This window comes from Macaca thibetana, chromosome 8, assembly GCF_024542745.1.
Source record: "Macaca thibetana thibetana isolate TM-01 chromosome 8, ASM2454274v1, whole genome shotgun sequence".
Taxonomy (NCBI): Eukaryota; Metazoa; Chordata; class Mammalia; order Primates; family Cercopithecidae; genus Macaca; species Macaca thibetana.
In genome coordinates this window covers 828,573-851,526 of record NC_065585.1, presented here as the reverse complement: position 1 = coordinate 851,526, position 22,954 = coordinate 828,573, and the positions used below count along the sequence as shown (strand labels likewise).

Genomic DNA, 22,954 nt, shown 5'->3' with positions numbered 1-22,954 from the left:
TGCCAAGTGCGCCTGCTCCATGAACACTGTGTAATTGCACAGCCCTTCACAAGAAGGCAGGCTCGTGGGCGTGTCAACGCTAAAGGCCTGAGGGCAGAAAACCAGAGGGAAGCCTGTGGCCTGGCACTGAAGCCAGACGCACGCCCACCCTTGGTCCACCCAGATCAGGTCTCCACAGGGGCTGCCAGCAGCTGACCCCCAGCAGTCACCGGGTTCCCTGCTACAAGGGCCTCCCACCGTGGGGTGCTCCGCAGGGCGCCCCTGGCCTGTCTGGGTTGGCATGGGGCACACACTTGGAATCAGATTTATTAAGGAGGCTCTCTGAAGGTGACCCATCAGCCACATTGCTGCCAGGATGGCAGAGACAAAGCCCCAGCTCCCTCCCATGCCAGTCACATATCCCCTTCCTCACAGCACCATCTAGGCCAGGTACATCCACTGAAGGCTGGGTGGCCTGGGGAGTGAGGCCCTCGCCCGGCCCGACTTCATGTGTCCCTGAGGTGTCCGTGACGTGACACACGCATGTTGTGTGATGCCCAGCCCCATCCCGCCACTGCTCTAGTCTGACGTGACGCTGCCTGAGTGTCCATGACGTGACACACGCATGTTGCCTGACGCCCAGCCCCAACCCACCACTGCTCCAGTATGACGTGACGCTGCCTGAGTGTCCGTGACGTGACACACGCGTGTTGCCTGACGCCCAGCCCCATCCCGCCACTGCTCCAGTCTGACGTGACGCTGTGGCTGGGGTGTCCTTCAGACGCACGAGGCAGAGGCCACAGGGGCCATGTCTTGCCAACCACTATGGAGGAAACAGCGACAGGAGGGAGACAGGAACCGTCTGCAAGACCACACGAGTGGCCGTGGCCAGGATCACAGAATCTGGGCACGCCCACGGCACAGCAAGGACACTTCGCAGCGGTGCAGGAGAAGCTGCTATGTCACTGTGGTGTATATTCCCAGGACCAAGGGGCACTGACTCTAGAAGCCGCTCAATGGAAGGGTTCTTGGGTTGAGGACCCACAACCACTGGCAGGGGCATCAGGGGAGGGGCATCGGGGGCAGACTCCTCCAGATGGCTGTGGCAGGCGAGCGTGGCTGGCAGAGCCCCTGGTGGCCCGGCCCCGTGGACCCACGACATGAGTGGGAGGTGGCGGGTTACAGGCGTCAGGAGCCCTGGACTGCTTCAGGATGACAGAGAAACACGCCTAACCTGAGGCCAACAACTGGGCATGACGGGGCCATCCTGGCGGCACCCTGGGAGGCCTCACGTGGCCACACTCACGGCCAAAAGAACACGCAGGAAGCAGCACCGGGCTGCCAGCTGCGTTTCCACCTGCAGGGGAGCACGATGGGAAAGGACTCTCACCATTCAAGAGGGGCACAGACAGGAGGCAGAAGGGAGCAGTCGCTCAGCAGGCCAAGGTGCCTAGGTGGCTTCTGATGAATGGGTGGGAAAACGGGGGAAAAGGGAGGGGTTCCCACTAAGAAGCCTGGAATAATTTAAACTCAGTCATGAGGATCACACTTTAGAACTGAAAACACCCCAACAGGGCCCAATGTGCCCCTCAGCTAAAGCACAGGACGCACAGGCAGATGCACGGGCGCCACAGCAGGGCAGGGCCTCGGCCCCTCAGCTAAAGCACAGGACACATGGCAGAGGCATGGGCGCCACAGCAGGGCAGGGCCTCGGCCCCTCAGCTAAAGCACAGGACGCACAGGCAGAGGCACGGGCGCCACAGCAGGGCAGGGCCTCGGCCCCTCAGCTAAAGCACAGGACACATGGCAGAGGCATGCACACCACAACAGGGCAGGGCCTCGGGTAGGGCCTTGGGCCAGCCAGCAGCCAGTGGTGTGGGGAACTCCGAAGAACGCCCCACCAGCCTGGCCGGACTTGCCGCCTCAGGCCCTGCTGGATGACAGAGCACACAGACCACAGACAGCGTTACTTTGGAAAACACCCTGCGTGGGGCAGCCAGTTACGTGGTCACAGAAACCTGAGCAGGGCAATGGGCAGGCAAGCACGCACTGGGCAGGCAAGCATGCACTGGGCTGGCAAGCACGCACTTGGCAGTGCAGAGGACCTAGAGCTCCGGGGGCCAGGAGACAAGCAGTGAGAAGATGGCGCCTCCCCGGACTCCGCAGGACCTCTAGTACCTTTCAGGTACTTGGATATGTTATTATGTGAAAAAATTTTTTTGGTTTTTGAGACAGAGTCACGCTCTGTCACCCAGGCTGGAGTGCAGTGGCGCGATCTCAGCTCACTGAAACCTCTGCCTCCTGGGTTCAAGTGATTCTAATACCTCAGCCTCCCGAGTAGCTGGGATTACAGGAACGTGCCACCACATCTAGCTAATTTTTGTATTTTTAGTAGAGACAGGGTTTCACCATGTTGGCCAGGCTGGTCTTGAACTCCTGACCTCAGGTGATCCATCCACCTTGTCCTCCCAAAGTGCTGGGATTACAGGCGTGAGCCACCACACCCGGCTGAAAGAATTTAATAAGAAAATCGTTAACATGGCCAGGCGCGGTGGCTCAAGCCTGTAATCCCAGCACTTTGGGAGGCCGAGATGGGTGGATCATGAGGTCAGGAGATCGAGACTATCCTGGCTAACACGGTGAAACCCCGTCTCTACTAAAAAATACAAAAAACTAGCCAGGCGAGGTGGCGGGCGCCTGTAGTCCCAGCTACTCAGGAGGCTGAGGCCGGAGAATGGTGTAAACCCGGGAGGCGGAGCTTGCAGTGAGCTGAGATCCGGCCACTGCACTCCAGCCTGGGCGACAGAGCAAGACTCCGTCTCAAAAAAAAAAAAAAAAGAAAGAAAATCGTTAACATGTAAATGTGTAAATCCTTAATTTAAAAAGGGACAAAAGCCCTGAAAGACGTACCTCAGGGCACTAACTGTGCTCACTGGTTAGGAGTGAGGGCCTTGAGTGGGAGCTTCCACCCTACTGAACGATGCTGCTGCAATATCTAAATTATTTTCCAGGATATTGTATCTTATAATTTATTTTGAAACAGGGTCTTGTTTGTTGCCCAGGCTGGAGTGCAGTGACTCTATCATATAGCTCACTGCAGCCTGGATTCCTGGGCTCAGGCGATCCTCCCACTTTGGCCTCTCGAGCTGCTGGGATTGCAGGTATGAGCCACTGTGCCTGGCCCAGTATTGTGTCATTTTAAAAACTCAAGAAGGGGTAACATAGTTGTCTGTAATCTTACAAACCACTGTCAACAGAGCACATCATTTTCTCTGTATGTTAGTGTTACAATTAAACCCTAAATCAAGTGTGATTTTGAATCTTTTCTTCCTAGTAAACAAGCCGGCCCAACACAGCCAGCACACAATGAACAAGCCACGGCTCTTCGGTTTCTCCCACGGGAGCCTCTGCCAAGGCCATAACTTCCAGAACACCAAAACTACTGGGAGAGGAAATCCTTGCAAATAATTTCCAGAATGTTTAGAATAACAAATCCTGGGCCAGGTGCAATGGCTCGCAGCTATAATCCCAGCACTTTGGGAGGCCGAGGCAGGCAGATCACTTGAGGTCAGGAGTTTGAGACCAGCCTGGCCAACATGGCAAAACCCCGTCTCTACTACACATACAAAAAAAATTAGCCGAGCGTGGTGGCAGGCGCCTGTAATCCCAGCTACTCGGGAGGCTGAGACAGGAGACTTGTTTGAACCCGGGAGGCAGAAGATGCAGTGAGCCAAGATCACCCCACTGCACTCCAGCCTGGGCGACAAGAATGAGACTCCGTCTAGGGGAAAAAAAAAAAAAAAAAGGCACGGCATGGTGGCTCACCTGAGGTCAGGAGATCGAGACCAGCCTGGCCAACGTGGCAAAACCCTGTCTCTACTAAAAATACAAAATTAGCCGGGTGTGGTGGCGTATGCCTGTCATCCCAGCTACTAGAGAGGCTGAGGCAGGAGAATTGCTTGAACCCAGGGGATGGAGGCTGCGGTGAGCCAAGATCACCCCACTGCGCTCCAGCCTGGGCGACAGAGCGAGACTCTGTCTCAAAAAAATAAGTAAAAACTAACAAATGCTGTGTTTTAGTTAAATTATGCTTTTCTCCTGTTGTTCTCAATAAGAGTAGGGTGCACTCTCCCCACCACAGCTGCAACAAGTACAATGTCAAACTCTCCACCCACGGGCTGCTCAGGCCCCTGAAGCCCTGTGGGGTCAGGCCCAGGAGAGTTCCATTGGGGCCCCCATGCCGCCTGCTTGAGCCCTGCCACACTGCTCAGCTCCCTCCTCGGCTGGGTCCTGCCACTGGATCCCAGGCAGCAAAATCCCCGCCTCAAGGAAACCCAGCCTGTTGCCAGGTGGGTTGCCCAAGCATCATCTGAGGGCCTAGGCATGTGGATTTTCAGAGTTCCTGGGAACGGCACACAACTGGGGATGGAAACCAGCGTCCTAGAGCCCAAGTGTGCCCCAGCTGCAGCGAAGGAGGGACGCGGGCCTTGGGGTTCTGAGGGACCGTGGAGAAGGCAGTGTGGTGGCAGCCTCAGAAAGCCCAAGGCCACCTGCACATGGGGGTGAGCCCTCGAGGGGGCTCCTCGCTCACCCACCTGCACCTGCTCCTCAGTGGTCTTCTCCATCCCACTGTGGCCCTCGTCACTGAGGGCTCCATCCTCTCCCTCCTCGTTGCCTTCGTCATCATCCTCACTGCTGTCACTGCCGGAATCTTCCAGGCCTGAGAACACACTCTCCTCGCTGTCGGAGACGCCAGAATCGCTGCCGGTGCTGTGGCTGAGCGGAGAGGTGCAGAGGAGAGGAGGCTGCAAGGAAACACTGGGTTGGTGACAACTGCCCCTCCAGGCATGGGGCGCTGAACACTGCAGGAAGAGCTGCCTCTCACCCCTCCAGGCACCCACCAGCAGCTCCATGCAGCCTCCAGGACCACATCCCTCTAGTCACAAACTTCCACCAAAACTATCTACCCAACCTGAGCCTTCCTCATCTTCTACCTCCACTGATAAGACAGACTCCTGCCTTTGGCATCGACATTTTAATTTCTAGCACCTCACGGGGAAGGGGCTTTTCAAGGACAACCTCCTCCTCTTGGAGCTCAGCTCTCAGCACAGAACTCACACTGCTCTCTACCGCCCACTGCCGCTCCAGAGGCCCTGTGGGGTCAGGCTGGGCTGGACTCCACTGGTTCCCTCACACAGCCTGCCTAAGCCCTCTCCACACCTCACCCTGGCATCCAAGGCCCCAGAGTCATGAGGTCACTAGAAAAGGGGCTGGGGGCTGGAAGAGAACAGGGGTCCCCGAAGGGCTTTTACCACCTGCAGCAGAAGCCTCCTCATTTAACCAGATTGGGACCAACCATTGATCAGCAAAATGAAAGGACTGGCTGACGAGTCACAGGAATGACAGACTCCAATTGCAACCACACACCAACCCACCCATTCCTCTCTCTGAGCAGAGCCCTGCTGGCTGCGTGACACCAGCACACACAGTGTTTAGGTCCTTCACTAGCCTTAAAAAGTGGAACAAGAACTTAGACTCAGGAAGCAGCTGAAGGCCAGGGACAGTAGCTCATGCCTATAATCCCAACACTTTGGGAGGCCGAGGGGGGTGGATCACCTGAGGTCAGGAGTTCAAGACCAGCCTGGCCAACATGGTGAAACCATCTCTACTAAAAATACAAAAATTAGCTGGTGGTGGCAGGTACCTGTAATCCCAGCTACTCAGGAGGCTGAGGTACCCGGGAGATGGAAGCTGCAGTGAGCCGAGATTGTGCCACTGCACTCCAGTCTGAGCAACAGAGCAAGGCTCTATCTCAAAAAAAAAAAAAAAAAAAGAAAAGAAAGAAAAAGAAAAAGGAAAGAAAAGATAATGGAAGCAGTTGAATGTAGAATTCTAGATTTTACTGCTTTCCTAATAGTTTACAAGTCTCACTTAAGGTACCACCTGGATGTATTAGCTATTGCATACTGAGTGTTCACACAATGCCTCTCTCACACAGTCATGATGTGTCTTGGTACTCAGTCAGCTACACAACCACAATAACTAGTGGAAATGGCATGCATGGCCTGAGCACAAACAACTGGCTCCTGAAGACCATTTAACTCAAGGGTGCAAGCAGCAGAACCTGGCGCCTAGAGCGGCCTGCGGGCCGTTCAGCCCATGGGAACCAGGATTAGTTGAGTTCGCTTCACAAAGCAATGGGGCAGTTTCAACAACCCAACGCGGCCGAGGGGGCTGTGAGAGGCTGGCTGTCCATTCCCTCCACCACCCAATTTGACGATCCCCACAACCAAGACGGGGCTGAGCTGGCAGAGGGCAACAGTGAGTTCTGATACAACAAACGCAGCAGACTCTGGGTTCTATTCAGGTTTTCTTATTCTCCCGTCTATCCCATGAGCATAAAAACTTGATTAACTAGCGCATAAGTAGGTTAAGCATTTACTGGGGGCGCAAGCCGAGCCCTTTTACTGGCAGGACGCACAAATGGAAAGGCCAGAGAGGCTGCTGCAAGGGGCGCTTATCCCCACTCCCTGCACCCCCGTTTCTTTGCTTCCCGGACGCCGTCCTTCACCCTGCAGTCTGCTCTGCCTAAGACCCCCCGATAGAGGAGCTGCGCCCACGCCCAAGGCCGATTCACTGGGCACGGGCGCCCAGGTGACAGCAGCCGGGCCCACCCGCCCCAGCGCGGCCACGTGCCCGCTGGGCCTTCTAGGGACGCGCCTCGCCGCCCCGCATTGCCGCAGTCACCTCTGGCTCGGGCTCAGGCTCCAGTTCGGGCTCCGACCGCCGCTTCTCCGGCCGCACGCTTGGCGCCGCCGTGCGCCCCGTGCCCCGCGAACCCGCCATGTCCCGCCGCGCGCCGGCCGCGACCCGAACAGCCGCTTCCGGCAGCGACACGGCCGCGTGCGCAGGAGGACGCGCCCCGCCCAGCCCGGCCCCGATTGGCGGGCGGGGGGGGGGGGCGGGACCAACACGCGCAGGCGCGCGGCGGGGCCGGGGGCCGGGGCGGGGTCGGGGCCTGCGTGCTCGCGCCGGGGGGGACGCGAGAGGGCGGCAGCGGCGGCGGCGGCGGCGGCAGCGGCGGGAGCGCGCCCGTTGCAAGATGGCGGCGGCCATGCTGGGCCTTGGGGCTGTGTGTGCGCAGCGGGCGGCGGCTCGGCCCGGACGGCTGGCGCGGCAACGGCGTTAGCCCGGCCCTCGGCCCCTCTTCGCGGCCGCTCCCTCCGCCTATTCCCGCCTTGCCCGAGATGGATCTGCCCGTGGGCCCCGGTGCGGCGGGGCCCAGCAACGTCCCGGCCTTCCTGACCAAGCTGTGGACCCTCGTGAGCGACCCGGACACCGACGCGCTCATCTGCTGGAGCCCGGTGAGGGCAGCGCGCGGGCGCGGGGCCCGTGGGGACCGGGAGGGAGCAGGGCCGCGGTGGACGGCGCGGGAGGGCTGCGGGGAGGGGCCCTGCCACACCTCGGCTTACGCGCGGGGAGCCTGCCCTGCCCCCGCCAGGAAGGGCGGCGGGTCCCGAGCCTGCCCAAACGCAGAGCCTTAAGTTGGGAAGGCGGCTGCGAGACCCACACCCGATTGAACCGCTGCCCCAGCGAAGTTTCCCTGGGATGGGAGAATGGGGCGTCCCTTGCATCGGGCTTCTGCTAACTGTTGGGCGGTTGCGGAAGTGTCCGCGCTTAGGGCAAGCACCCGGCTTCGCCAGCGGACGCTGTGCTCCAGAGGACATCGGCGTCCCCGGGGGACGGCCTACGGGGTGCTGGGTCGGCAACTATTCGGAGAAAGTCAGGACTTGGCACGTGAAGCGGAGGGCGTCGCTGTAGTGGAAAAGGAAAGGCAGTGGAAACAGAAAGTAAGACGTCATGAAGCTTCAGGTTGATCTCAAGCTCGTTTCCGAATCCCAAATCTGGGTTTCCCAGGAGGAGTTTTGTTTTTCATTCCTTGTGGGGCGTCTTTACTCGTGTCTCTGCCAGTTGCCTGGCAGCAGGCTTGTTTACACGGTCCGACCCTGCAAGACCGGACAGCTCCGGTTTGCAGAAGTAAATCAGTGATTGTCTGGAGTTGGAGATCAAAATCTGCTGTTCACATCCCGGCTGTGACGTCGTGTCCGGTGAGGGGCAGAGCCACAGCCTGTGGCTGGCAAGTGATGGCCTGAAGAAAGGCCACACTGGCCGAGCGGGGTGACTCTTTGCTGTGAAAGCAGCACTTTGGGAGGTGGCGGCGGGTAGATCACTTGAGGCCAGGAGTTCGAGACCAGCCAAGACAATATGGCAAAACCCCGACTCTACTAAAAATACAAAAAATTAGCCGGGCGTGGTGGTGCTTGCCTGTGGTCCTAGCTACTTGGGAGGCTGAGATAGGAGGATCCCCTGAACCTGGGAGGCAGAGGTTGCACTGAACCGAGATTCCACCACTGCACTCCAGCCTGGCAAAGAATGAGACCCTGTCTTAAGAAAAAAAAGAAAAAAGAAAGCTCCCACTGATCACTGGGAGCTTTTGGAGGGACCGTGACAGGCGGGATGCCACCAAGCATGTGTGGCCTCCCAGGAGCTAAGACCCCAGAGTTCCTCAGGCTCTGCTGAGGGCCTCCCATTTGCACAGCCTCTTTCTGCTGTTAGGAATGAAGAAAAGTCTGAACTGAAGCTGCTCCAGGCAGGAGGCCAGGCCTTCTGCTTCTCCGGTTTACTGAGGCCCTGCTTTACCTACAGAGTGTTTGGGAATAAAGAGAGGACTGGAAATCTTTGCTCTTTTCAGAAACACTTTGTATTTGTTCTGCTGACACCTCTGTCTGTGTCGGCCTTCCCATCCCCAAGTCCCATTACGGCGCAGTGTGCCTTCCTGCAGGCTGACTTCATTTCACCATCTCTTCATTCTAGACCTTGGCATTTTTGTGCAAAGGAAGTATTCCCATGTTTCTGTTTTCTTTTATCCGTCTTTCGTTTTCTTTCTTTTTTTTTTTTTTTTTTTTTTTTTTTTTTTGAGACGGCTTCTCGCTCTGTCACCCAGGTTGGAGTGCAGTGGTGCGATCTTGTCTCACTACGACCTCCACCTCCCAGGTTCAAGCAATTCTCCTGCCTCAGCCTCCCGAGTAGCCAGGACTACAGATGCACGCCACCACACCTGGCTGATTGTTGTATTTTTAGTAGAGATGGGGTTTCACCACATCAGCCAGCCTGGTCTGGAACTCCTGACCTCAAGTTATCCACCTGCCTTGGCCTCCCTAAGTGCTGGGATTACAGGTGTGAGCCACTGCACCCAGCCCTTCCTTCTTTTTCTTATTCCCCTTAACCCTCAGAAGTACTCTCTTGCCCCATTGGGGGAGGGGCATCTGAGATTATCTGGGATATTCTAAGCTTAATCCTACTAGCATGATCTGTCCTGTCCCATAATGTGCTTGCTGTTTCTGCTTAAAAGATTATGAGGCATGTGGGTTAGGTCCCAGTGTACTCTTTTTTGAGACCGAGGCATGTTCTGGGCAGGGCTTTTGAGCAAGGGAGGCAGATTTGATGAGGCCTGTGGCCAGCCTCCACTCTCCTCACAGGTGCACCACCTGTGGGCCTGTTCTCCCTGGGGAGGGATGGGGAGCCGTGTGGAATGTCAGTGTTTGGTTCCACCTGGTCAGTATAAAGTGGCAATGGTTGGTGCAGGATGTAGCAGTGGGGGCGAGCATGGCAATGAGATAGAAACACTGACTTCAAACTGGAAGGAAGCCCTTCTCCAGACTGTGCAGGGAGCTGCAGAGCTTTCTGGCGCTGGCTGTGTGGCCTGGAGAAAGGAGGTGATCGTCCCATCCTGTGGCTTTGAGAGCACTCACACAAGCCCTGAGGACTCCATGTCGGCAGAGTCCCAACAGGGGACCCTCCCACAAATCTACTGCCCAGGCCCAGCTGGCTCTCGGAGGCCTTGAGAAGGCCCTGGTGCTCTTGCTCTCTGCTGCCTTCTCTGGGACAGTCTCCTGGCTCAAAGTCTTACCACCATTCTGCCAAGAAAAACCCTCCCTGTTTGACACAAGAAGATGAGGCAGAATCACAGGCATGGTGACTAATTCTCCAGGCTGAATAACTTGGGGGAGACTGAGGCCCAGAAACTGGCCAGTGACTTTACTGAGCCTGGCCAGGAATGGGACCAGCTCTGGACAACCATTGCACTTCCCCTCCCTGGCCTGAGATCGGGACTCCCACTGCAGCCACTGGAGGCAGAATGCCGGGTCACTGTCCAGGAGAGCCCATGTGGTGGGGACTATGGCCCCATCCCTGTGGTGTTCGATTTCCCACCCCCCAGACCCTCATTCCCATGAGCACCCCACCCACACAGGCAGAGGCCTTGAGGGGACCCAGCAAGTCGTGGAGGACAGCACAGCCCCATCTGCCTTGGAGAGGAAACGTGTCAGCCACAAGGTTATGATCCCGGGAGATCCACATAGGAGCATGGGCATGGATGTGGGTGGTCCTCCCTCAGCCAGCTTTTTAACAGCTTATCCCAAAGGTGTGCCTGGATCCAGTACCACTGAGACCCAAAGACGGGGTTGGGGGACTGAATACCTGGACTGACAGGCAGCTCCATAGAACTGAGACCCGTGAGACCAGGGACCCGCAGCCTCCCTGCCCCGTGCCCTGGTGCCAGCCCTCAGCCCAGCTTCCTCCTCTGCATGCAGCAGCTCCTCTGTCCACCAGCGGAGGCTCTTCTAGGGCCTTGCTGGGTGCAGCTGACTCAGGAGGGCAGCAGCCTCTTCAGAGAATTTGACAGCGTGGAGACCCAAACAGAAGCAGAAAGTGAAGCCTCAGAACTGGGTTCACCATCATCTCAGTTTTTTACAAGCTATGATTTTGTCCCACCTTTATTAACAAAATAAGGAAGTATGAAAAGTAATCTTGACATCCGAGATGGTGAGATTACGGATTTTTTTTTTTTTTTTTTTTTTTGAGATGGAGTTGCCCAGGCTGGAGTACAATGACACGATCTCGGCTCACTTTAACCTCTGTCTCCGGGGTTCAAGTGATTCTCCTGCTTCAGCCTCCTGAGTATGGGATTACAGGCACCCACCACGACACCCGACTAATTTTTTTTGTATTTTTAGTAGAGACAGGGTTTCACCATGTTTGTCAGGCTGGGCTAGTACTCCTGACCTTGTGATCCGCCTGCCTCAGTCTCTCAAAGTGCTGAGATTACAGATGTGAGCCACTGTACCCAGCCCAGATAATTTTTATAGTTATATTTTTCTAAAATATTTTTTTAAAAAAATGAACATATACTTCATTTTTTTGTTGTTGAGTTTTTGTTTTGTTTTGTTTTTTTGAGACAGAGTCTCACTCTGTCACCGAGGCCACACCCGGCTAATTTTTGTATTTTTTAGTAGAGATAGGGTTTCACCATATTGGACAGGCTGGTCTCGAACTCCTGACCTAGTGATCTACCCACCTCAGCCTCCCAAAGTGCTGGGATTACAGGCGTGAGCCACCACACCCGGCTAAAAAAGTGAACATATATTTCATAAGCGAGAGCAGAAAATGTTTTCAAACCTGATCATGTTCTAAAAAGAGACCAGCCCAGCCCTACGTCCCCCTGCCCTGCAGGGCTAACTGTGGCTGCCCTGGGCAGCTGTGGACTCCAGGCTGAGGCCTGAGAACAAGGCACAGCCACACGACCTGTGCTAGACAAATGCTAGAATGATGGTCATGCAGGTTAGAATGAACCCAGGTAGATAGAGGCCTCAGGATCAGGGTGAGACCAGAGGGGGCACCTGAGGGGCACCTGGGTGCAAAATTTAAGGAAGCACTTTTTTTTTTTTTTTCCTCCTTAAGCCACGATCTTGCTCTGTTGCCCAGGCTGGAGTGCAGGGCTATGATTGCAGCTCACTGCAGCCTCTACCTCCCAGGCTCAAGTAATCCAGTCACCTCAGCTGAGTCACTGGGGCTACAGGCTCGCACCACCAGACCTGGCTTTTTTTTTTTTTTTTTTTTTTTTTTTTTTTTTAAGGTTTTAGTAGAGACAGGGTCTCACAGGGTCTCGCCGTATTGCCCGAGCTAGTCTGGAACTTATGGACTCAAGCCGTCCTCCCACCTCAGCCTCCCAAAGTGCTGGGATTATGGGCCTGAGCCACCGCGCCTGGCCCTGAGGCATTCGTTTAAGACCAACCCTGCATTTGGATGGCACTGAGAGTCGGGGCCTCCTTAGACGTGGGCTCCTGCATGCTTCACTGTCTTCACCTGGCCCCAGCCTCATGGGTGCAGCTCCCTTCTCTTTGGCAGCAGGAAGGACTCTAGAAGGATGTGCTGAGACCCTGGGGCTCCCTGAGACTGAGTGAGCCGGAGGTCACCAAGGCCCTCGGCCTATCCCGGGGGAGAGGTCCATTGAAAGCCAGTGGTCAGATGGCCGCTGTGGAGGGTCTCTGGGTGGACAGTTGGGAGCAGAGTGGTCCCTGCAGTGAGGCAGGGGGCAGGGCATGAGTGGTCCCTGCAGTGAGGCCAGGGGCAGGGTGTCTACTCATAAGCACATGAGGAGTTACAGAAGCAGAGCCGACATGGCCACACCCAGTAACTCAGACCCTGGCCACAGATGGTGTCTGGAGCTCCCACGGCAGGCAGGGCCACCCCTGCTTCTGTGGTTCTGAGAGCCGCCAAGACCTAGCAGGCCCACTGGCCCCACCCTGGATGATCTGGCATTTGGCCCAAGATGCTGGAGGACCCACAGCAGCAGCTGTGAGGAGTGCTGCAGGGTCTGGAGGGCCTGATGTGTGCCCGGATCAGAGCACCTCCTGGTGTGGCCATAAGAAGGCACACAGCTGGAGCCAGGCACGGTGGCTCACGCCTGTAATCCCAGCACTTTGGGAGGCTGAGGTGGGCAGATCACGAGGTCAAGAGATTGAGACCATCCTGGCTAACACGGTGAAACCCCGTCTCTACTAAAAAATACAAAAAATTAGCCGGGCGTGGTGGCGGGCGCCTGTAGTCCCAGCTACTCAGGAGGCTGAGGCAGAAGAATGGCGCGAACCCGGGAGGCAGAGCTTGCAGTGAACTGAGATCGCGCCACTGCACTCCAGCCTGGGCAACAGAGCAAGACTCTGTCTCTTAAAAAAAAAAAAAAAAAGGCACACATCTGTCCTCATAAAGCTTCTGTGCATAGCACGAGGTTAAGCCTCCTTGCTCTTTGTCATGTTCCATCTGTAGCCATTCAGGTAGATGGCATAATTTCCACTTTATAGATAAGAAAACTGAGGCTCTGGATGTGAAGAAGCTTCACTAAGTAAGCGCTGAAATGTGGTGAAACCAACTCCAGAGTCCGTGCTCCCTCCCAGAGGGGTCCGGCTCTCACTTACCGCCCACCAGGGCACCGTGCCTTCCCAAGTTGTGCAGCAAGAGCCCACCGGTCCCATGCCCTTGGGGCTGGGCGGTGGCCCCCACCGGCCTTCTGAGTTAGACCCTGGGGAGTGAGTGGTATTTCTGGTTCATAGTCAGAATTGTAGTTTGGATTTTCCCACAAGTGTTCTCCTTCCCCTTCCATAGAGATAGACAGATACACACACACAGGCAGAGATCTATAAACGCTATAAAAGGCAGGCTCTGGCCGGGCGCGGTGACTCATACCTGTAATCCTAGCACTTTGGGAGGCCGAGGAGGGGCAGATCACATGAGGCCAGGAGTTCAAGACCAACCTGGCCAATATGGTGAAACCTCATTTCTACTAAAAATACAAAAATTAGCTGGGTGTGGTGGCACAGCCAGTAACCCCAGCTGCTTGGGAGGCCGAAGCACAGGTGGCCCAGCCAGTAACCCCAGCTGCTTGGGAGGCTGAAGCACAAGAATCACTTCAGCCCCAGAGGTGGAGGCTGCAGTGAGCCGAGATCGAGCCCCTGCACTCCAGCCTGGGTGACAGAGCAAGACCCTGTCTCAAAAAATAAATAAAAACTAAAAAGGCTCTGTGCTGTAGCCTCCCGTGTTTCCTCTACCCGGATGGTGTTGGGGGTGGGGGGTGCAGTGAGGAGGGGCCCAGGGCACAGAAGGGCTGGGCTGCAGCAGCCTCCTGCGGGGAGGGCAGATGCCTCCAGTGCCCCGCGCCCACCCCACTCCACAGGCCAGTGTTTGCTCAGTCCTTTATCGAGGGACCAGGGATGGACAGCCTGGCCCTGGAAGTCTCAGTTTTGGAGGAGTCAGCCTGTGTGCAGGGACAGCTGGAGAGAGGTCGTGGGGCTCACAGTGCCTTCCCGGAGGAAGCAAGCAGCTCCCATCGGGTATATCGAGGGCTGTGGGCTCCGGGGTCTCCTCCAGGTCTGGCAGGTGGAGGGGAGGCTGTCCAAGGAAAGGAGGTGGTCCCAGATGTCTCAAGGCATCTGGCAGCACTGGCTGCTGCTGCCTCAGCCTCCTCCCTGTGACCCTGTGGGCCATGGTGAGCAGCAGTGACCACCACACAGGTGCAGGGCAGCCGGTGATGAGAGATGTGATGAGAGGTGAGGGCGATTGTGTTGCTCTTGGTCCTTGTGTGGTAAGAACATGCTGGAAGCTCCTCCGGAGCAGAAACAAGAAAAGCGTTAACGAGAAAGGTGCGGGCGGCTCAGATGCGGACAGAACCACACCGGGGAGCGGGGCCACAAAGTAACCCACTTTCTCTGCACCTGCTCGCGCTTCCTACCTGCCTCACTGCTTCCATGCCCTGACTCCAGTGGTCCCCGCTCCCCACACGTGGGCCACAGCTACTCACACGTGCGTTCCCGCTACTTCTAAAGCCCACACTCCCATGACCCAGAGAGGGAGAAGCCAGCCAGCCGAGTCCAGGAGCCCAGAACACCCATCAGCAGATATAGCTTAGACTTGGCAGGAGGCTGGAACAAGAGGCTTGTGACCTGGGCTGCGCGGCCATCTTGTAGAATACGGCACTGTTCACGTTTTGGGCCAGGGAGCCCTTTGAGAAGATACTCAGACACAGACACTTCCTATGTAAGGTGTCCCTACAGGCAGGATCTCACACACGTTTCAGGTCCTTCACAGTGCTACGGAAAATGAGGCCACAGGCTCCGAGTTTACTGCAAGCTTCAGGGTTTGCTGACGCCTACACTTCTCAGCGTGTGGCATCTCACAGTAGCCAGGGGCCTCCCATTTCCTGTGGCAGGTTTTCGTGACACCCAGTTATGACCTGGCAGGTGGAGGGGAGGCTGTCCAAGGAAAGGAGGTGCCTGTGGTCAGCAGAGGAGGAACCTTGTTCCACTGAGGCAGGAAGATGAGACACTGGGTTCTCTGATGGGTTCACCAGCAGACCCTGTGAAATTCATAATGGCCCCTAAGGTAGGGGTTGCCTGACATGTTCAACTTGGATTTAACCCTTAAGGCATAAGAAACCACTAAACAACATTCAGACATTAGAAAACTAGGGCCAGGTGCGGTGGCTGACTCCTGTCATCCCAGCACTTTGGGAGGCCAAAGCGGGCGGATCACTTAGAGTCAGGAGTTTGAGACCGGTCTGGCCAACGTGGTGAACCCCATCTCTACTAAAAATACAAAAAAAGGTTGGATGTGGTGACACACGCCTGTAATCCCAGCTACGCGGGAGGCTGAGGCAGGAGATACTTGAACCCTGGATATGGAGGTTGCAGTGAGCTGAGATTGCGCCACTGCACTCCATCCTGGGCCACAGAGCGAGAATCTGTCTCAAAAAAAAAAAGAAAAGGAAAAAGAAAACTGGTGAAGACTGAGGTAAACCACAAGATTGTCCAGGCTTTCTGCATGGAGGCAATTTGCAGACTCACAAGCAGAGAACCCAACAAAACCCAAACTTTGGGGAAGCTGAGGCAGCCAGAATTTGTGGGGTATGGTACCAGAAAGGAAGGAGTTGTGCCCAAAAGAAAGAGCTCCGGCAGTCTGCGCGTGAGCCTGCTTGCATCTTGGGCTGGATCCGATTTGCTGGTGCAAAGTGAAACCTCGTGAAGCTGGACCAAGAGCAACTTGAAGGGGAAGAGTAAGTGTAAGGGGACAGGACTCAGACGGGGCCATGGTTATTTCAGTTCCCACCAGCTGGAGTGTAGAAGCCACTTTAAATACACAGAGCATTCCTGAGACCTTAGAGGAACCACAGCTTGAAGTGGCGCAGAATAAGCTGGAAAGGAAAGGCCACTCCAAATGCCACGGAAACAAGTGCAGTGGAGACACCACTGCCTGCTAGCACGGGGTACGTACAGCACTCTTGAAGACAGAAGCCAGGCGAAGTGGCTCACACCTGTAATCCCGGCACTTTGGGAGGCCGAAATGGGGATCATCTGAGGTCAGGAGTTCAAGACCAGCCTGGCCAACATGGCGAAACCCCGTCTCTACTACAGTAAATTAGCCATATGTGGTGATGGGCGCCTGTAGTCCCAGCTACTTGGGAGGCTGAGGCAAGAGAATCACACGAGCCTGGGAGGCGGAGGCTACAGTGAGCCGAGATCACATCACTGCACTCCAGCCTGGGCAACAGAGCAAGACTCCGTCTCAAAAAAAAAAAAAAAATTTCACATCCAGAATCTAATCAATAACTGGCAGACAAGCCAAGGCAGGAAAATGGACTTGTCACTGGAGGGGGATAGTCCAGTAGTAGGACTGGTTTTGATAGGATTAGCCAACAAAGAGTAAACAATTATAAAAACATTCTATGTGCTCAAGGAAATAACGCAAAAACATGACTGAGGGTGGGGCGGTGGCTCACGCCTGTAATACCAGCACTTTGGGAGGCTGAGGCAGGTGGATCACAAGGTCAGGAGTTCGAGACCATCCTGCCTAACCCGGTGAAACCCCGTCTCTACTAAAAATACAAAAAATTAGCCAGGCATGGTGGTGGGTGCCTGTAGTCCCAGCTACCGGGGAGGCTGAGGCAAGAGAATGGTGTGAACCCAGGAGGCGGAGCTTGCAGTGAGCCGAGATTGTGCCACTGCACTCCAGCCTGGGCGACAGAATAAGACTCCGTCTCAAAAAAAAAATGACTGAGAAATGGAAGATACAGAAAAGAAGCAAGTTGGACAAAACGTCACTGGAACTAATCTCCCACGTAGAAGAATTCCACGTTGTTTACTGAGAGAGTTCCCCTTGGAGGAGGTGACGCTTACCTCCTCACTCCGGAAGCCTGGGCGGCACCTGGTGACCCCTTCCAGAGAGCAGAGCACAGAAGCCGGAGGAGCAGCTTTCCAGTGGGGACCTCCAGCAGCACAGCCTCACCAGGGGTCACGGTCACCATCAGCAGTGACATCGTATCCCTGTTGTATACTCTTTATTTTATTTATTTTTTTGAGACGGAGTCTCGCTCTGTTGCCAGGCTGGAGTGTGGCGGCGCGGTCTCAGCTCACTGCAACCTCTGCCTTCTGCGTCCAAGCAATTCTCCCACCTCAGCCTCCCGAGTAGCTGGGACTACAGGCGTCCGCCACCACGTCCAGCAAATTTTTTTGTATTTTTGGTAGAGACGGGGTTTCACCGTGTTAGCCAGGATGGTCTCGATCTCCTAACCCGGTGATCCGCCCGCCTCAGCCTCCCAAAGTGCTGGGATTACAGGCGTGAGCCACCGCGCCCGGCCTGTTGTATACTTGATAGGATGATGAGAACAGCACTCTACCTCTTTGATCTTCCTCCCAAAAACATACGTAACCCCAGCTAATCATGAAAAAACATCAAACAAATCCAAACTGAGAGACATTCCGCAAACTATTTGACGAGTCCTCAAAATTGTCAAGGTTCTCAAAAACTAGGCAAGTCTGGAAGTTGTCAGAGCCGGTGGAACTGAAGGAGATGTGACAACTGGATGGATCTTGGATGACGTCCTGGAGCAGAGGAAGGATTGGGTGAAAACCTAAGGAATCTAAATAGAATATGGGCCCTAGTTAACAATGTGTCTAATGTTCTTGAGACAAATGCACCACACAAAGGCACGATGTTAACGATGGGGGACACTGGTGTAGGGCATGTATTCTAAAGTAAAAAGGTGGTTCTTCAGATTCACCGCAGTGGTTTGACAAAACATTAGAAACTTCCGAAGAAAAGATTCCTGAATTAAAAGCAATGGAAACTATCCACAGTGACGTACAGAGAGAAAAAGGACTGCAAAAACTTAGCCGAGCTTCAAGGAGATAATATCATGTGGTCTAACGTATTTGAGGTTCCAGAAAATAGTGGGGAAGAGAATACAGAAATATGACCAAAAGGCCGGGCACAGTGGCTCCTGCCCGAGATCCCAGCACTTTGGGAGGCTGAGGTGGGCAGATCGCTTGAGCCCAGGAGTTCAAGACCAGCCTGGGCAATATAGCGAGACCCCCGTCTCTATAAATAATACAAAATTAGCCGGGCATGGTAGTGCCTACCTGTGGTCCCAACTACTCAGGAGGCTGAGGCGGGAGGATCACCTGAACTCAGGAGGTGGAGGCTGCAGTGAGCCATGATCACACCACTGCACTGCAGCCAGGGCAACAGTCTCCTGCACTGCAGCCTGGGCAACAGAGACCCTGTCTCAAAAAAAAAAAGAAATATTAGGCTGGGCACGGTGGCTCACGCCTGTAATCCCAGCACTTTGGGAGGCCGAGACGGGCGGGTCACGAGGTCAGGAGACCGAGACCATCCTGGCTAACGTGGTGAAACCCCGACTCTACTAAAAATACAAAAAATTAGCAGGGCGTGGTGGCGGGTGCCTGTAGTCCCAGCTACTTGGGAGGCTGAGGCAGGAGAATGGTGTGAACCTGGGAGGCAGAGCTTGCAGTGAGCTGAGATCTGGCCACTGCACTCCAGCCTGGGCCACAGAACGAGACTCCTCTCTAAATAAATAAATAAATAAAGCATCCGGAAGAGCCGTACGCAGTGGTGGCGCCTGTGGTGCCAGCTAGTCAGAGGCTAAGGTGGAAGGATTGGTCCCAGATAGGGCAACATAGTAGGACCCCATCAATACAAATAATAATAATAATTTTTAAAAAGCAACTAGGAAGGGAAAGGAAATTGCATGCAGAAGAACAAAAGAAAAAGATAAGAATGACTGCCAATTTCTCATCAGAAACCATGTGAGGCATATGACCAGAATAAAAGGCTTAAGATGCAAGTCTGGTTCAGCGTTCTAACTCAGCATGATTCACCATGTCAACAGAAAAGAAGAAGAACCATGTGGTCTTCTCAACAGAAGCAAGAAAAGCATTTGACAAAACTTAACATCTGTTTCATGATAAAAACTCAGCACACGAGGAATAGAAGGGGAATTCCTCATTCTAATGACCGTCTAAAAACTCGACAGCTGACTTTATCCTTACTTGGGAAAAACGGAATGCTCTCCTCCAAGACTGAAAGAAGGCAGGGATGTGTGCCTCTGCCACGTCTGTTTAACAATCCATTCAACGTCGTCATCAGCACAGCATGTCTAGTAAATAAAAGACGTAGACATTAGAAAGGAAGAAAGAAAAGTGATTCTGTTCATAGACAGCATGACCGTTGACTTAGAAAATCCCAAATAGTCTACAAGAAAGTTAGTAGAGCTAATAAATGCGTTTAGTGAGGCCACAAGACACAAGGTCATTATACAAAGATAAATTGTATTTCCGCACACTAGCAACAAACTATTGAAAATTGAAAATATTTGGCTGGGCGTCGTAGCTCACACCTGTAATCCCAGCATTTTCAGAGGCCGAGACAGGTGAATCACCTGAGGTCGGGGATTTCAGACCAGCCCGGCCAACACAGCGAAACCCCATCTCTACTAAAATACAAAAATTAGCCAGGCGTGGTGGTGCGCACCTATAGTCCCAGCTACTCAGGAGGCTGAGATAGGAGAATTGCCTGAACCTAGGAGTCGGAAGTTGCAGTGAGCCGAGATCACGCCACTGCCTTCCAGCCTGGGTGACCAAGTAAGACCTGTCTCAAAGAAAAAAAAAAAAAAATTATTATCCATTTCCAAGACTCGTGAATTGATTCCAGCTCAAGGTTTCTGAGGCCGACGTCATCTCTAGGCTCAACTGAGGATGAAATACGCTTCCAACTTCCCTCAATGCTTGTTGACAGGCCACAGTTTCTCCCTGGCTATTGGCAAGAGACTTTAATTCCTTATCAAGTGAGCCTCTCCACAGAGCTGTTTGTAACATGGCAGCTTGCCTCTCCAAAAGCAAATGACCCAAGAGAGCCAGAGCCCAGTTTGTTCTCAAATGGCATCACCTCTGCGTTTGGTCACACAGGACACAGGACAACCGTGGTACATGGCGGGAGGAGATAGCTCAAGGGTGTGGACACCAGAAGTGGGATCAACAGGGGGCCATCGGCAGGCTAGTTAATAGGGATAAATTAGCCGGGTGCAGTGGCTCATTCCTGTAATCCCAGCACTTTGGAAGGCCGAGGCAGGCAGATCACAAGGTCAGGAGTTCGAGACCAGCCTGGCCAAGGTGGTGAAACCTCATCTTTACTAAAAATACAAAAAGTATCTGGGCATGGTGGCAGGCATCTGTAGTCCCAGCTACTCAGGAGCCTGAGGCAGAAGAATTGCTTGAACCTGGGAGGTGGAGGTTGCAGTGAGCCGAGATCGCACCACTGCACTCCAGCCCACGCAACAGAGTAAGATTCTGTCTCAAAAGAAAAAAAGGCTGGGTGGGGGATAAATTGAAGACCTAAATAAATGGAGAGAAATACCATGGTCATGGGACAGAAGACTTAGTATTATTAAAAGGAGAACAAAATTAGAAGATTCACACTATCTGATTTCAAGACACTATAAAGCTCCAGTAATCAAGACTGAACAATATTAGCATAAATATAAACATGTAAACAAATGGAGCAGACTATAGATTTCAGAAATAGACTCACCCATCTAAGGCCGACTGATCTTGACAAAGGTGCCACTAGTTCAATGGAGAAATAATCGTCTGTTCAGCAAACAGTGCTGGGATAACTGGACGTCCATAAACAAAAAGGTGAGCCTTGTCCTTTACCTCACACCATATACGAAACTAACTCAGAATGGATTGGAGACTAAAATATGAGCTAAGACAACAAAACTTCTAGAGAAAAAAAAACCCTTTGATCTTGAGTTAGGAGACAAAATCACCAAATAGGAAAAAACTGATAAAGTCGACTTCATCAAAGTTAAAAACATCCACTCTTTGAAATACAGTTAGGGAATTAAGAAGCAAATCACACACTATATTTGCAAAGCATATATCTGGTACCAAGAATATATTTTTTAAAGAATTTTTGGCCAGGCACAGTGACTCACGCCTGTAATCCCAACACTTGGGGAGGCTGAAGCAGGTGAATCACTTGAGGTCAGGAGTTTGAGACCAGCTTGGCCAACATGGTGAAACCTTGTCTCTACTAAAAATACAAAAATTAGCTGGGTGTGGTGGCAGGTGCCTGTAGTCCCAGCTACTTGGGAGGCTGAGGCGGGAGAATCGGTTGAACCCGGGAGGCGGAGGTTGCAGTGAGCCGAGGTCGTGCCATTGCACTCTAGCCTGGGCGATGGAGTGAGATTCCATCTCAAATAATAATAAATAAATAAACGACAAGTGGCTGAGCATGGTAGCTGACACCTGTAATCCCAACACTTTGGGAGGCCAGCGTGGGTAGATCACTTCCACTCAGGAGTTTGAGACCAGCCTGGGCAACATAGGGAGACCCACCTCTACAAAAAAAGTGAGCCTGGCGTGGTGGTGTGCTCCTGTGGTGCCAGCTACTCGGGAGGCTGCGGGGGGAGGATCTCTTGGTCCCAGGAGGTAGAGATTGCAGTGAGTCAAGATCGCGCCACTGCACTCCAGCCTGGGTGACAAAGCAAGACTCTGTCTCAAAAAAAAAAAAAAACGTATATTGAAAAAGGCAAAAGATTTGAACAGATACATCAAAAAAAGACAAATAGCAAATAAGCATTTGAACAGATGCTCAGCATCATTACTTGTAAGAGAAATGCACACGAAAACCTCAGTGACAGCTACTAGAACAGCCAACAGGCCGGGCACAGTGGCTCACACCTGTCATCCCAGCACTTTGGGAGGCCGAGGCGGGCGGATCACGAGGTCAAGAGATGGAGACCATCCTGGCTAACACGGTGAAACCTCGTCTCTACTAAAAATTAAAAAAAAATTAGCCGGGCGTGGTGACGGGCGCCTGTAGTCCCAGCTACTCCGGAAGCTGAGGCAGGAGAATGGCGTGAACCCGGGAGGCGGAAGTTGCAGTGAGCCGAGATTGCGCCACTGCACTCCAGCCTGGGAGACAGAGCAAGAGACTCCGTCTCAAAAAAAAGAAAAAACAGCCACCACCACCAGGTGCTGAGGAGGGCACGGAGCCACTGGAACTCACCCGTGCTGCTGAGAACACAAATGCTATATCCTCTTTGAAAAGCAGCTTGGGAGTTGCATGTGAAATTCAGCATTTACCACCCGGCCAGCAGCTCTGCTTTGGTTATTGTACTGTTCAGCTCTAGAATTTCCATTGGGGGTTCTTGATGATTTCGTCTCTTTTATCGTTTTTTTGGTATAGACGGGGGTCTCGCTCTTTGGATTATTGTTTGCAGGGGTGTTCTGTGGGGTTTTGAGCAGTGGTCGTTTCTGAGGTCAGTCAGGGTGGTTCTGGCCGCAGCGGGGCTCTTCGTAGCTTTCCCTTCGCAGGAGAACAAGCCCGTGGTTTTACTTGTTTCTCTTACTTTAGAGGAGCTGTCGTTTCTGAGAGCACTCTTGGGCTGAACTTTCAAATAAAATGAGTTTCCTCGGGGAGCTTCAGAGCTCTTTCCTTATGGACAGCCTCTCTCCCCACCCAGGCTCATTCTCTACCACCGCTCTGGGCACCGGGCAGGACAGCAGCCTCTGATCTTCTTGGCCTGGCTTTCCCAGCATGGGTGCTCTACCCTGCAGTTTTAACCCAGAAAGCCTGAATTGTATTTAAAACGTGTGGTTTTTAAGGCCAGGCACAGTGGCTCATGCCTGTCATCCCAGCACTTTGGGAAGCCGAGGTGGGTGGATCACTTACGGTCAGGAGTTCAAGACCAGCCTGGCCAACCTGGTGAAAGCCTGTCTCTACT

At 53.7% G+C, this 22,954-nt stretch overlaps 2 protein-coding genes across 4 annotated transcripts in view; one reads left to right on the top strand and one right to left on the bottom strand.

The window, feature by feature from the left end:
- The window catches only part of BOP1 (BOP1 ribosomal biogenesis factor), a 30,154-nt gene extending 23,248 nt beyond the window's left edge, over window positions 1-6,906 (bottom strand). The window contains exons 1-2 of the mRNA XM_050800877.1: window positions 6,727-6,906; window positions 4,575-4,784 (exon numbers count right to left, since the gene is read on the bottom strand). Of these exons, the coding sequence (XP_050656834.1) occupies window positions 4,575-4,784; window positions 6,727-6,825 (309 nt within the window). The 5' untranslated portion in view covers window positions 6,826-6,906. The remainder of the gene's footprint in view (window positions 1-4,574; window positions 4,785-6,726) is intronic.
- A 106-nt stretch (window positions 6,907-7,012) lies between these two features.
- The window catches only part of HSF1 (heat shock transcription factor 1), a 27,118-nt gene continuing 11,176 nt past the window's right edge, over window positions 7,013-22,954 (top strand). For 2 of the 3 annotated variants that reach the window (XM_050800906.1, XM_050800905.1), the window contains exon 1: window positions 7,013-7,343. In XM_050800906.1, coding sequence (XP_050656863.1) covers window positions 7,227-7,343 — 117 coding nt within the window. In that variant the 5' untranslated portion in view covers window positions 7,013-7,226. The remainder of the gene's footprint in view (window positions 7,344-22,954) is intronic. The other variant, XM_050800907.1, reaches the window with a different exon arrangement.